The 16,486-nt window shown below is 31.9% G+C and overlaps 1 protein-coding gene across 1 annotated transcript; it reads right to left on the bottom strand.

Moving 5' to 3' along the window:
* Nucleotides 1-1,340: 1,340 nt before the first annotated feature.
* LOC142634738 (uncharacterized) lies at nucleotides 1,341-3,163 on the bottom strand. The gene is made up of 4 exons (XM_075809005.1): nucleotides 2,423-3,163; nucleotides 2,134-2,308; nucleotides 1,728-2,071; nucleotides 1,341-1,673 (listed from the first exon to the last, which is right to left on the bottom strand). The coding sequence occupies exons 1-4, from the start codon at nucleotides 3,161-3,163 to the stop codon at nucleotides 1,341-1,343; spliced, it is 1,593 nt and encodes a 530-aa protein (XP_075665120.1).
* Between the last annotated feature and the right edge of the window lie 13,323 nt (nucleotides 3,164-16,486).

The raw sequence follows: 16,486 nt of genomic DNA, 5'->3' as shown, positions 1-16,486 counted from the left end.
CACTGAAACAAAACAACTTTATATTGATACATATACTCCAATTCCCAAATTTTTGCACACATGACCATAGAAGTCATGTATTTGTCCATCATAGTCCCCTTTCGTAGATACACCGCTATTCTCGGGTTACACGACGATTGTCCAAGTCTTTTGTATGAAACCTTACACCATTGACCATGCAGACTGAGTATTCTTTCATTAGCAACTTAGGACCATTTGCTAATGACCACATTTGTTTTGTAACTTGACGATGAGTCGTTCTCTTTCAATCTATAGATCTATAATGACATGCAACATGCGACATTAGTAGTGAAAAAACTATCAAGCAAAATTTAGTACTATTTAATGTGTCACAAGATTCAAAATTTCTTACACGTTTTTTGAACCACTTAGGAAACTCTCGTCGTTGTATTTGAGTTATGTCTTCTCCAATTGGATTATGTAATGTGTTTTTGTGTTCACTATTCAAAACAAGTGATTTGTATTCACTAAGAAATGCAAATAATATTAAAGACAATTCCAAGCATAATCAAAATATGACTTCACATACTCTAAATACGGCTCCAACTCGGGACAATTGTATAACAAATACCATTGAGCAATATCACGCAATTCACGTGACATCCCCACATCATTCTACCTAGATCCGTGGGTCGAGTCGTTTGTGAGAAAATCGTCAACCCATGGCCATATTCACCACAATCTGCATTTCTTTCCCTTCGATTATGCACGGTTTCAGCTCCATCAAGATATAATGACGAGAAAGTAATACACTCTTTAAGAATGTAAGCCTCTGCAATTGAACCTTCTGGTCGAGCTCGGTTGGAAACATATCTTTTCAACGTTCCAAGAAACCTTCAAGGAATTAATTGGGAGTATGACTACATACGCAATATAATTTGCTTTAAAAAATAAACATTCGGCAAACTATAATTAATGGATAGAGAGAATTACCTTTCAATGGGATACATCCATCTATATTGCACTGGTCCTCCAAGAATGGCTTCACGAGGTAGGTGAACAGCAAGATGAACCATTACATCAAAGAAGGCTGGAGGAAAATACTTCTCGAGTTTGCATAGTATGAGAAGTATACGTCCTTCTAATTTCTCCAAGTCGCTCTTCCTTAAAGTCCTAGAGCATAAGTCTTGAAAGAAACTACCCAACTCAAACAATACCGTACAAATGTCCTTATCAGCAAAACCCCGCATCCCAATTGGAAGAATTCGTTGTAATAGCACATGACAGTCATGGCTTTTCGCATTTAATAGTCTACCATTTCTTGTGTTCACCGACCTTGATATGTTTGCCGCATAGCCATCCGGATATTTAACTCGATTTCAAAATTCATAAAAACCATCCCTTTCTTCAGATATAATGAAAAGAAGGCATACGAGGCTTGTCAAATGATCCATCAGACGTTCCCGGAGATGCAAAACACTCCTTATGCCCATATTTTTCAAGTCCTTGCGTGCCTTGTCTGTGTCCTTGTTTTTCCCCTCAATTCTCAACAAAGTTCCAAATGTACTCTCACTAATATTTTTCTCAACATGCATGACATCAATGTTGTGTTTAAGCTTCTTATTCCTCCAGTATGGTAGCTTGTATAGGATACTTTCCTTTGACCAATTCGGTTCCCCAATAATTGGACGTTTTTTCTTGTTGTTTGGATCCTTTCCCAAAATTATATTTGGCATTTGGTCTAATTGCTCATTTATCTTTTCCACCGGTAACTCCAATGATCTCATCCGTTTCTCAATTTTACCATTGAATGAACAACTCCTTCGCCAAGGGTGGTCCATAGGCAAGTAGGCTCGATGGTTAGTATATCCAATTTTACTTTCCAATGTCTCTGAATATGGTTCATCATTGCAAGTATAACAAGCATGATAACCCTTTGTCCTCCACCCAGACACATTACCGAATCCAGGATAGTCATGTATTGTCCACAACAAAGCGACACGCATCTGAAAATGCATACCACAAGATGCATCGTAAGTGTGTGCACCCTCTTCCCACAACTCCTTCAACTCATCCACCAATGGCCTCAAGAAAACATCAAGCTCATTTCCTGGTTGATTGGGTCCAGGAATAAGTAAGGACATCATAAAATAAGGTTCTTTCATAACTAACCAAGGTGGTAGGTTATAGGGAATGAGTATGACAGCCACATATCGTAGTTATTGTTCATATTCCCAAAAGGGTTAAAACCATTCGTAGCCATCCCTAACCTCACATTGCGAGGTTCTAGGGCAAACTCACGATGTTTCAAATCAAACTCCTTCCACTCTTGACTATCACCGGATGCCTTAATATCCCATCATTCACACGTTTTTCTATGTACCATCTCATGTCTTCAAACTCTTTTTCTAGACATGTATAATCTCCGCAACCTAGGAGTCAATGGGAAGTAGCGCAATACTTTTTGAGCAATCTTCTTACCACCTGTTCTATTATCCTTGTATCTAGGCGTCTGACACACCGGACATTTATCAAGGTTTTTATTTTCCTTCCAAAAGAGAGCACAATCATTTTTACACGCATGAATGTGCTCATATGATAAGCCCAAGTCGCGTAATATCTTCTTTGCTTCATAAGTTGACCTTGGAACCAAGTTACCTTTTGGTAAAAGCTTACTCAACAAGTCTAGTATCATGTCAAGCCCCTTATTACTCAAGTTGGTTGTTACCTTCACATTTAGCATCTCAATGACAAACTTCAAAAGAGTGTAATCTGTGCAACCTGGATACAGCTCATGCTTTGAATCACTAAACATTTTATCAAAATTACGCACTTCCTCATCTTGCTGGGTTGTATCTCTTGGTTCCCCTCTAATTCGATCCTCCACCAAGGCATCAATACCATCCAAATGATCATTGTCTAGCATTTCTTCATCATCAATGTGCTCATTTAATTCACGGGGTTCTCCATGATAGTACCACTTAGTATAATCTTGCATAATCCCACGATGAAGCAAATGAATTTGCACAATGTGAGTAGATTGTTGATAGCAATTCAAACAATCAATACATGGGCACGGAATTTTTCCACTTCGGTCCACAACAGCCATTGCAAAAGTAAGAAATGAATTCACCCCATCAATATATTGTTGACTTAGTCTGTCTCTAGGTGTCTTACCAAGTGTCATCCAACTATTATCCATATCTGACCACACATACAAGGTGAATGTTAAGTCATCAAGATAATGAAATGTCATATTTAATGTTTTCTAACATCTAAACCTCCAATATACTTTGGAGTGACACATTATACCAAGAGTCACAATTTCATTCTTACAATCCTTTATTTTTAGTCCAAAAAGAATTAAAAGTTTAAAAATTGATAAATACTTTATACATTCAATTCTAGATATACTTCAAAACTTAGAAAATATACACAAAGAAATCAACACTCCCAATATCAACTCAACTGCCAACAAAATATGGACCAATATGTGTCCAGGTGAGCATAGCGCATGTATGTGTGAGTAGATTAGAAGTAGAATATGGGTGCTATGACTCCGTGATGGTGTGTATATTGTGTACAAAAAGTGTAAATAGAGCTATAGAAAAATGAAAAGAGGAATTTCGGGTTTACCCAGCTGATGCCCTCTTTGTTTTTTTTTTTTTTTGGTTCTCTTTGCTTTGATTATTGCTGGCTGTGTTGGTTTCTTCTGTTAATATTTGGCTGAAAAGAAAACGCAGAGAAAAATGTTTTAGATTCAAGCAAAAAAAAAAAAAAGAATCAGAAAATGAGTAAAGGAAAGAGAAAGAGGAAGCCCATTGAATAGGTTGTGCTGGGTAATTTCTGTGGTTGGTCCCATGACAAGAATAATAAGCTGTAAAGATTATATTCTCTTTCTTCTTTTTTCAACTTCCCATTAATTAAACATCAGGCAAACCTAAACGTGATGCTTGTCGTACGTCTGCTACTTATTGCAAAACATTATACATATATATATATATATATATTAATTTGCTGAATATTGCAAAACATTATATTACTATAATAAGGAAGTATAATATAAATATAAGACATCATATTATAAGACAACATGGAGCTTGTGGACCACATTTCTAGTAATTAGCATTTATTTTAATTATAAATTCACTAATTGAATAAGACCTAAGTTGCGTGTATGAGAATCTACTCTTGGTAGATAAAAATTCACTAGTCAATTTTAGAAGATAATACGGTGAGACTTTAACATCAACTGATAGTAAGAGTCAAATCTTTTTTCTTTTTTTGATCTTTTGTTTTAAACCACCACGGCACCATTTCAATTAAAATGTTTCCCTTCATGAATCAAATTCCAATATAAGTAAATTTACCTCTTAATTTTCATGCTGTGGTGGAGATATATATATATGCAACTCTAATCTAATTGTGTTGGAGATGCTCTCTCTCTCTCTCTCTCTCTCTCTCTCTCTCTCTCTCTCTATATATATATATATATATATATATATATATATATATATATATATATATATATATATATATATCCTTAGTGCACTCTCTAGTAATTAGCATATTTTTTTTATTTATAAATTCACTAATTAATTAAGACCTAATTAAAAAAAAAATTAATTTTCTCGCATGAGAAAGTGAAACTACTTTGTATATATATATATATATATATATATATATATATATATATATATATATATATCTGTGTGTGTGTGTTAAACACTTGAAAAATTAGAGAGCGGCCCAGTTTAAACTATTCAAGTACAAGGACCTGTGGTCCACCTTGATTTTGCATTTAGGTACCCCACAACTACAAGACTAAGCCAATAAGCCTAAAACAGCACCAAATATTGGCTATCCAAAACCCAAAACACAACATTTCAAGCAAAAGAACAAACAAGCAAAACACATATAGATAGTAGCTAAGCCAAGAAATTGGGTGGATAAACAAGCATATATGAGAAAACCTAAATCACAGACAAGATGAACTAAGCAACAAATCATATATTGGCAAAACTCACGTGTTTTTAATAGCCACAACTTCTTCCAATTGCTTCCCCTTGACCCACTTAGAAGCTGAAAATTATGATAGAGAGCAATTAGAACAATCCCTTGCAATAACAAAGGCCACACAATGCCATGAAAAAAGGACAATAAGCTAAAGCATAACACAAACGGCAACTTCCAAAAACTTGATAAATCAATTAAAGAGACAAATATTTAAAAGCAATTTCTAACTCTAGACCAAGTTTCAGATATTTTCTATGACCACTTATCCTAAGTAAAACCAATATATATATATGTGTGTGTGTGTGTGTAAATTTGGATATCTAACCGCAATATTTTTTACTTTTTTTGACAAAATTTTTGTTTTTTTTGGGCAGTTTATGTCATTTTTTTTCAGTTTTGTAAGTATTAATTGGTGTATTTTTTTACTTTTTCTGAAAAAATTGTCTTTTTTATACTTAACAAGCACAAAGCAGCGCTTGTTAACATTTCTCTCTCTCTCTCTCTCTCTCTCTCTCTCTATATATATATATATATATATATATATATATATATTCTTATATATTCTTTCCTTTCTGCAAATATTTATCCAAGTTAAAGGGTGGCTGTAGTTTGGGCATTGAGTATATATTAGCCTAAAAAAAGAATGAGGATGAAACCCAAAAATATCCTGAATTTACAAATTTCGCAAAAACACCATGAAGAAGTAGAAACTCTCTAGAATTTGACTGAGTCCAAAAGCAAGCATGGGTCCCCACTAATTAAGAACTGAGCAAGGACATATATATCCTGGATTCACCAATTTCGCAAAAACGCCATGAAATAGACACTCCCTCTAGAATTTGACTGAGTCCAAAAGCAAGCATATATGGGTCCCGCTAATTAAGAACTAAGCAAGGAAAATGTGGAAGCACCTATACTCACACTCACACCTATCTTATACATCTGCTGCTTATTCTTCTTTCCTATTTAACAATTGCTATTGAATTATCAATAAGTATTTAAATTGCCATTCATTGCCATTCTATCAGTTTCCTTTTTATGAATTTTCTTTGGATAAGTAAAAATTTTATTGATATGAGAAGCATCAAGTGCTAGGGGAGGGTATGACAGAGAGGAAGAGAGAGAGTGAACTCTCAAGTCTCACCTCTTAATGTCCTCCAAGTGTTATGTATCCCCCCCCCCCCCCCCAAAAAAAAAAAAAAAAAAAAGTCTCCTTGGTTTTTTTTCCCCAAAATATTGATGATTGCTTGACACAATGACCAAATAAGACCAAGACCAAGACCTCTGATTCAACCAAAATAAAAAAGACCAAGAACTCTGATATACAATTCATCTCTTATGAAATAGGTAAAGTCCTCCCGGTGCACACTTACCTAAAATTCCCTCACACAACTACCACAGGTGATAGGACACGTAAGGTTCCTTATTAAAATAAAAACTTACAACCCCACAGTATATGAGAACAAATGATTTTTTTTTTCTGACACTATTGCTTGAGTCTTTCTACGAGGGGGCCATGCTCATCTGTTATATGATAAGTCTACACCATAAATTATGACAGAAAATCTTTTTTACAACTTTGACAAGAATTGCATAACGAAGCCAAGAAACCACAAAATTACCTCCAACACATTGGCTTTGTCAACAAAACAAAGTTTACCACTCCGCTTCCGAGTAGTCTCAAATGCAACACGAGCAATGCAATCAATCTGATATGCATATAAATTACAAGTTAAAACCTTTTATTTCAATCATACAAAATTTTTATTGTTTATAAGATTTCATCATACGAAATTATTCAGGATAACTAAGGAAGCAAGACATCTAAGGAAACTAACATGAATTTCCATTATTTTATTTTAATTTTTGATATGCAAACTTGAATTTCCATTAACACTAGCAGACTGCCAAAAAAATAGTGCACAGATTTAGCTTATTTGTTAGAACCCTAAACAAAACTGAAATACTCTGACCATAAAATTTTTAAAAACAATGACTTTAAAATTTCCATATAATCAATAGGGAAAGAATCTATTACCTTCTTCAATCCCAAAATCTATGTCCTAAAATCATCACCCTCTCTAATCCCAAAATCAATGAGAGAGACAAGATCGATGAGAGAGAGCTTACCAGTCTTTTTGAGAGCCTGAGAGGCCTGGGTCTGTCTATGAGAGGAGAAAGAGTAACGGTATTTTGTTTACCCATATAAAAATGAGCAAGAGTGGTACAACATTTAGGTTTCTTAGGCTCTTCCTCTAAGATTTTGCCACGTAATTTTTTTCTTATGGAAGAAAATGTATTTTTAAAGTTATGAAGTCACATGAAAAAATTTAAAATACTATACATAAATTTTATTCAATAAAAAATAATGAAAAAAAAATCCAAAAAATTTAGAACCCGCCTGAAATTTGGGCACGGCGCAAAAAGGAAATCAAAAAAATTCACTACGCGCTAGTTACAAACTGAAATTACTGAACCTCTAACTTTAGATTACAAACTATGCGCTTCACTGCTTTGCTAGTCTACCAGTGCAGCAGTGATATTTGTATACACAAACAGTCAATGAGAGCCACACCTTTGTTTTTGAGTTTTTAATATTGAATGAATTGGAGCCACACAAGTTTGACATCTTTTAAGCCTTTAGATTTTGTTTTACTTCCCACACTGTACGTTATAATACTTTATTTTTTTTTTTTTTTTTTTTTTTTGGTTAAGTGTATATTATACTACGTACTACTATTCAAAAAGATTAATATATATATATATATATATATATATATATATATATATATATATATTACCACTACTACTTCATAATTATGATTTAGCATTGATATTCACAGAATTTAGTTTTTTTATTCTTCTTATGATAATTATTATTAGAAAAAACATTAGTAGTTTTAATTAATTAAGTTAATAAATTTAAACACATTTTTTATGCGTTATTATAAATCACAAAAACTTGAATTTAGACAATTGATCGATGACATGTATGTTAATCTTTGATCACCTTTAAAATTTGTGAGCATGAAAAGCATATGAAGATAATGTAATCTAACGGTAGATTTGTCAAAATTCACATCAATTAAAAAATATGTAGCCAAGCGTTCGTTACACCTAATGTAACTCTAAAAAGTGTTACACCACCCAATAACTTATTATTGAATTCATATTTTGGAAATCCAACCGTTGGATTACGTGTTCTATATGTTCTGAATATGCATGCCAATTTTCATGTCAATTGGGTGTAATTTTCTATTTGATCTTTATACTCATCTTTTAAGCGTTATTTTAAACTACAAAAATTTGAATTTAGACAATTGATTGATGACATGCCTGTTAATCCTTGATCACCTTTAAAATTTGTGAGCATAAAAAGCATAAGAAGATAATGTAATCTAACGGTAGATTTGTCAAAATTCACATTGAATTAAAAAATATAGAGCAAGGTTCAAGTTACACCTAATGTAACTCTAAAAAGTGTTACACCACCCAATAACTTATTATTGAATTCATATTTTGGAAATCCAACCGTTGGATTACGTGTTCTATATGTTCTGAATATGCATGCCAATTTTCATGCCAATCGGGTGTAATTTGCTATTTGATCTTTAAACTCATCTTTTAAGCGTTATTTTAAACTACAAAAATTTGAATTTAGACAATTGATTGATGACATGCCTGTTAATCCTTGATCACCTTTAAAATTTGTGAGCATAAAAAGCATAAGCAGATAATGTAATCTAACGGTAGATTTGTCAAAATTCACATTGAATTAAAAAATATAGAGCAAGGTTCAAGTTACACCTAATGTAACTCTAAAAAGTGTGACACCACCCAATAACTTATTATTGAATTCATATTTTGGAAATCCAACCGTTGGATTACATGTTCTATATGCTCTGAACATTCATGCCAATTTTCATGCCAATTGGGTGTAATTTGTCATTTGATCTTCAAACTCATCTTTTAAGCGTTATTTTAAACTACAAAAATTTGAATTTAGACAATTGATTGATGATATGCCTATTAATCTTTGATCACCTTTAAAATTTATGAGCATGAAAAACATATGAAAATAATGTAATTTAACGGTAGATTTGTCAAAATTCACATTGAATTAAGAAATATAGGTCTGGGTTCAGATTACATATGATATAACTCTAAAAAGTGTTACACAATCCAATAACTTATTATTGAATTCATATTTTGAAACTCCAACCGTTGGATTACATGTTCTATATGCTTTGAACATGTACGTGAATTTTCATGCCAATCGGGTGCAATTTGCTATTTGATCTTTAAACGTTATTTTAATCTACAAAAATTTGAATTTAGACAATTGATCGATGACATGCCTATTAATCTTTGATCACCTTAAAATTTTGTAAGCATGAAAAATATATAAAGATAATGTAATCTAACGGTAGATTTGTCAAAATTCACATTGAATTAAGAAATATAGGTCTAGGTTCAAATTACACTTGATGTAACTCTAAAAAGGGTTACACCACCTAATAACTTATTATTGAATTCATATTTTGCAAATCCAACCGTTGGATTACATGTTCTATATGCTCTTAACATGCATGCCAATTTTCATACCAATCGGGTGTAATTTGCCATTTGACTTTAAACTCATCTATTATGAGTTATTTTAAACGACAAAAACTTGAATTTAAACAATTGGTTGATGACATGCGTATTAATCTTTGATCACCTTTAAAATTTGTGAGGATGAAAAACACATGAAGATAATGTAATCTAACGGTAGATTTTCCAAAATTCACATTGAATTAAGAAATATAGAGCTAGGTTCAAGTTACACCTAATGTAACTCTAAAAAATGTTACACCACCCAATAACTTATTATTGAATTCAAATTTTGGAAATCCAACTGTTGGTTTACATTTTCTATATGTTCTGAACATGCATGCCAAGTTTCATGCCAATCGGGTGTAATTTGCCATTTGATCTTTAAACTCTCTTTTATGCGTTATTTTAAAGTATAAAAACTTAAATTTAGACAATTGATTGATGACATGCCTATTAATAGTTGATCACCTTGAAATTTTGTAAGCATGAAAAACATATGAAGATAATGTAATCTAACGGTAGATTTGTCGAAATTCACATTAAATTAAGAAATATAGGTCTGGGTTCAAGCTACACCTGATGTAATTCTAAAAAAATATTACACTACCCAATAAGTTATTATTGAATTCATATTTTGAAAATCCAACCGTTGGATTACATGTTCTATTTGTTCTTAACATGTATGCCAATTTTCCTGCCAATCGGGTGTAATTTACACATTATTATCCATTTAACTAATTAAATCTAACCCAAACCTAACTCAACCAAATTATTATGGGTAAACTCTAGCCCACTCAATTACCCAATTATCAAAATTACCAGATTGCCTCTAAAACTTGCAAATAACCAAAGTACTCCTAAAATCCTCTAAAATTGCTGAAATGCACCCTAAACCTAAAAAAGACCGAAATACCTCTAAAATCATAAAATTACCAAAATACCCCTAAAACTTAAAACATTACCAAAATATCCCCCAAAACTAAAAAAACTACCAAAATTCACCCTAAAGCTAAGAAATAATCGAAATACCCCTAGAACCTTTAAAATGACCAAAATACCCCCGAAACTTAAAAATGACAAAAATATGTCCTAAATCTAAGAAATGACCGAAATACTCCCCAAAACTTAAACATTACCAAAATACTCATGAAACCTAAAAATGGCCAAAATACCCTTGAAATATGAAAATGACCAAAATACCCCCCCTAAACCTAAAAAATAATTGAAGATACCCTCAAAACCCAATAAAATGACCAAAATACCCCCTAAACCTAAAAAATGACCAAAATAGCCAGAAATTATAAAAATGAGTATTTTTGTCATTTAGGGGTATTTTGATCACTTTTATGTTTGAGGGCATTTCAATCATCTTTAAGGTTTAGGGTGTATTTTTATCATCGTATAGGTTTTAGGGCCATTTTTGTCATTTTATAGGTTTCAGGGGTATTTTGGTCATTTTTTAAGTTTTTGGGGGTATTTTGGTAATTTTTTAGGATTAGGGGTATTTTGGTAATTTTCAAGCATTAATGCTATTTTGGTCAGTTTTTAGGTTTCAGAGCTATTTCGGTTATTTTTTGGGTTTAGGGGTTATTTTGGTAATTTTTTTGTTTTTGGGGTATTTTGGCCAAATTTTAGGTTTCGAGGGGTAATTTTTTAGGTTTTGTGTGTACTTTGGTCATTTTTCAGGATTAGAGGATTTCGGTCATTTATTAGGTTTAGGGGATATTTTGGTAATTTTTAGTGATTTTTTAGCATATTTGGTGATTTTGGGGGTATTTTGGTAATTTTGAGGTTATTTTATGGGTATTTTGCTCATTTTAGAGATTTTGAGAGATTTTGGTAATTTTAATGGGTTTTTAGCATAATTGGTGATTTTAGAGATTGTAAGAATATTTTGGTCATTTTAAAGGTTTCATGGGTATTTTGCTTATTTGAGAGATTTTGAGGATATATTGGTCATTTTAGTGGTTTTTGAGCATATTTGTTGATTTTATAAAAATTGGCTTTGTGTAGGGTATGGAAATCTATGGATAAACAAACCGGGTATATATAGGTATACCTTGCCCATGACAATTCTTAATTATTTGTAAACAATGGGTGACAAACACTTATATTGTCACCAAAAACACCTCCATCTTAATATTGGATGATGAATTTGGAATTTCATCACCTCCGGTTAGTCTTTGGTTAAACAATAGGTGACAAAAATTTATTTCGTTACCAAAAACACCTACATCCTAATATTGGGTGACGAATTTAAAATTTCGTCACCTCTGGTAAGTCTTTGGTGACGTGAATATTTCGTCACCCTAGGTTTGCCTTTTTTTCATGACCTATAGTGACAAAATAAATATTTCGTCTCCAATTTGTACATCTTTGGTGACGAAATATTGATTTCGTCACCAATTGGTACATCTTTGGTGACGAAATATTGATTTCGTCACCAATTTTAATATTTTTATAATATTTGGTGACGAATTCTTCTTTTTCTCACTAAATGTTATCATTTGGTGACGAAATTGTTTATCCTCACTAGATTTTGTCACCATAGCCCACTTTTGTTGTAGTGTGCAGTGCTTGACTTTTTACCTAAAAAAGTATCTGATGGTGTGACTGAGTTAAGTAACTTTGTCAAAGAATTGTGTTCCAAAGTGTTACGAGTGGATGATTTGGATCGTCTTGAAACCTAAATTGCAATAACCCTCTATAAATTACAACAAATTTTTCCACCTTCTTTCTTAGATGTAATGGTTCACTTGGCCATTCACCTATCTTGGAAAGCTAAAGTTGCAGGTCCATTGCAATACAGATGAATGTATCCAGTTGAGAGGTAAAGTTTACAAAATTTCATTATAATCTACATTACAATTGCACACTAGTATTTTATTTTTGATAAAATCTCATATTATGGCTTCAAATACAAGTATTTGCACAAGCTTAAGAGTTATGTCTGTAATAAGGCACACGTAGAAGGGTCTATTGCATAAAAGTATTTAGTAGATGAATGTCTAACATTTTGTTCTTGCTAATTACATGGAATAGAAACCAAATTTAATCGGGTATAGCGAAATTATGATGGAGGTACTTCTGCATGTGCAAATTGTTGGGCTTTGTGGAGCCTAGTTTATGTTTGATCCGGTTGACAACCTGACCCGACCCAAATAACGTTGCGTGGTTTTTAATGAGAGATTTTCTAAGGCTTAGTCCATGGAGCGGAGGCTTGGGCCAACAGGCCCAAGCTGGAGCGCTTTTGTAGCCCATTGTGTATCTTGTGCGCAGGAGGTAAAAAGATGCAGTTTTTTTGTCATTAGGGTTTTATGGTTGTTGTAGTCAGTTTTGAGAGAGAAAATTGATTGTAGCTGCACCTTTGTATTTTTTCTCTGATAATAGTTAAATCCCTACAACTCCATGGACGTATGCAAATTGCCAAACCACGTAAATACTGTCTTGTGCGTGTGTTTACTTTTTCTTTGGCGTGTGTTTTTTTCTATATTTTGTTCTCACAGGTTTAGGAATTCATGAAAATTCCCTACACAAATCCCTCTCAATTGTTCATATTCTCTACACCTAGACGACATTTAGGGAATGCAATAAGGTGTGAGTTGAATGATGATCTTCACAATGCAGCAACATTTTATGTCCTTCAAAATTGTGTCGACACTGACCGATTTGTTGAGTAAGATGATTTTCACAAAAATTACTTCTTTGATATTCTCATGATATGATATTAAAACTGATTAGGATATTTAATTGTGTGCAGAGAACATAAGAACATCCTTACAAATGCAGGTGTTCTCGATATTGACAGGGTGCATAGACAAGAATTTATTGTGTGGTTTGAAAAAAGAGTAAGATAGTAATTTATTTTGGAAATGTATGTTTGTTTATATTTTAGCTACTACAACATGAGTTTAACCTTATTTAGGTTTTATTGTAGATCACCAACTTATATAATACAAGGCAAGTTGATGGGCATATGCTTTCATTAGCTCGGGGCCCTAAGAAAATGGCTATTTTTTTTATTGAGGTTACAATGTTAATGGGTTCAGATTTGATACAAATCAATGTGATGAAAGTAAAAGAACACAAAATAATGGATTTATGGTGAGAGGGGAGGATCGAAGTTGCAATGTGCCTTATTATGGACAACTAATAGACATTGTTGAACTTCAATATATTGAAGGGAACAAAGTTGTGTTGTTTAAATGTGATTGCTATGATGTATCTTGTGAAGGAATTGGTTATAAGAGAGATCGGCTCGGAATCACTATCGTTAATACATCACGAAAGTTGAAAACTGTAGAGCCATTTGTATTAGTATGTCAAGCAACTCAAGTTTATTATGTTAATGGAATAAAAGATCCCACATGGAATGTTGTGATTGAAACCAAGCCACGAAACCTTTATGAAATGCCATCAGATGAAGAAGAGCCATACCAAATGTGCTGCAAGAAGAAAATGAGGATGATGATATAGATTGGAGTAGGAGTGGTGTTGAGAATACGATAATCAAGTGACTTCAAAGGCTTATAGCCTCCACTCCATCACCGTATTTGGCTTCATCCAGATTAGTCAACTGTGTGCATAATACTAAGGATGCTTATTGAAATGGAAATTTAGTTACAAACAAGGTACGGAGAGTTATCTCTCTTGCTCTCTTTTTTAATTCTCTAAGGTTATTACCCTAAAAGTTTAGAGTGCTCTCATTGACCCGGTTTAATATGTGATTAGACTATCTATTTTGACTCTGTTTGAGCTAGAAGTTGCTCTTCTTCTTTTTTTTTTTTTTGAAAGAGATACTATTGATGGCTTTATGAATGTGTCCCCTTCATGCTTATATATCTATTTTGTTTCAGACATGCACTTTAGACTAGGGAGGTAGGGACAATAGAGTCATGGATACAATTTAAACCGCATATTTGAGCTTGATCAAAATTCTTGGATACATGGAGGTTAGAGTAAGTATAATATTCAGAATAAACACGTGTAAAAAAGGTTGTTGGGCATTGGTTTGACAAATTGAAAAAAAAATGCCGCAGATATACTATGCTTAAGCTGAAACAAAAGTGCACAGGGAAATAAATTTTTTTGTTTATTGCTGATTCAGCAGATAACTTATTCAAACAATTTCCTTAATGACTCTTAATTGAAATATTGCATTAATGAATGCTAGAGATATATAAATGTGTAAGTTTTGTGCATATTTCAATAAAGTTTCTCTCAAGGCATGCTTATAGTGTTGTGTGTTTTATGGATTGGTGATTGCTCTAGTTATTAGCAATTATTTTTCATTATCTCTTAAGTGAATAAAAGCATTTCATATACCCTACACTATAAAGCCCAAGCCTTATAGTATTTAATATATTTTTTAATTGTAGCTTACATTTAATCTTCTCCTCCATCAAGCCCAAGCTAAATAGTCTTTCATGCTACAATTCCTCAGATTGAGCTTATTTAACTGAATACTTATTTATACCTTTTCAATTGCCACTTTCCTTGAAAAATTAAAAGACAATATTTATGAACTAACAAAAGTCTCTTAAATTTAATTATTAATAATATTGAAACAGCTAAAAAAGTCAATAATATCGACTTCTTTGGCTCTTCCTCTCCTCATATATGTGAATTACTTCTTCATATCTATTCATTTGCCACTTTTCTTAAAAAAATCAAAAGACAGTATATCCGAACTATCAAAACTCCTATATAAATAAATTATTAATAATTTTAAAGTAGTTGAAAAATCATTAATATCTAGATCAGTTATTTTACCTTCACATAGTAAAAGATGAAATGAAATGTTGGGAAATGAGATTTTTAAATTGGGAAACTTTATTTTGTTATATAATTTACATTATTACCGGAGGACATATCCTTGGTAGCTATGTTGTTGTTGTTGTTGTTTTTCTTTTTTTCCTTTTTTTTTCTAATGCACTGTAAAGTACTTGACAAATATTTCTGTATATGTTTTTTTTTTAAATATAAACGTCTTATACACGTATTATACATGTACTATTATTTATCCGTTCTCATATTTTTCTGCCAAATTTTTGAAACGTATTTTTTTTGAAGGAACCGAATTATACACGTTTGTATATTTTATGTATTATACGCATACCATATTTTACTAACTATTATTAATTTATAAATCCCTAAGATTATGGTCCAAATTTTTCATCTAATCCATTTATTATTGATTTAGTTTTCGCTATTTTTTAATTATTAAAATCCAAATTCTTCATCTAATCTTTTTATTATTAATTTATCTATAATTTCTAAGTTATTAAAAATCTTAATTTAATTACGGTTCAAATTTTTCATCTATTCCTTTTATTATTGATTTATTTCTTACTATTTTTTAATTATTAAAATGCTAAGCTATCATAGAAAAGTGTTATAAAAATATAATTGATTTGAGGTACATATAAAATAAAAATAAAAATAATATAATATAACGGACAAAACCCATTTGGGTTGAAAAATTACAAATAACTCATCAATTTTGATTAGAGTTGAATAGATCATACACGGATATGTTCTAATTGAAGACACATATGGATGCAACTACTAGGTTACCATTTCATTGATCAAAATAGCATTGCCGGTTCACATTGAGATTATCATTGTGGATGTATAGCATTATATTACATTCTGCTAATATCTACGGGAAACATGAACATCTACCTATTCTTTTAATTGTTAAAAAGAATAATATTAATCATTCATAGTTATGTAGGTTTGTTATTGTGTAATCCTCTCACTTTTGATTTATTTAATTAGCAATTTGAAAATCTACTTCATTTATGAGTTATGATTTCTATCCTTCTAGAGGATTAGAATTTTGGTTTCACACAAATTGTTCATATTATCATTAATTTAAAAAAAAAAAAACAATCATAGTACATGTATACAA

The sequence above is a fragment of the Castanea sativa genome, chromosome 5 (genome assembly GCF_040712315.1).
Source record: "Castanea sativa cultivar Marrone di Chiusa Pesio chromosome 5, ASM4071231v1".
Lineage (NCBI taxonomy): Eukaryota > Viridiplantae > Streptophyta > Magnoliopsida > Fagales > Fagaceae > Castanea > Castanea sativa.
The sequence above is the reverse complement of the archived record's forward strand: the minus strand, read 5'-3'. Positions and strand labels throughout refer to the sequence as shown.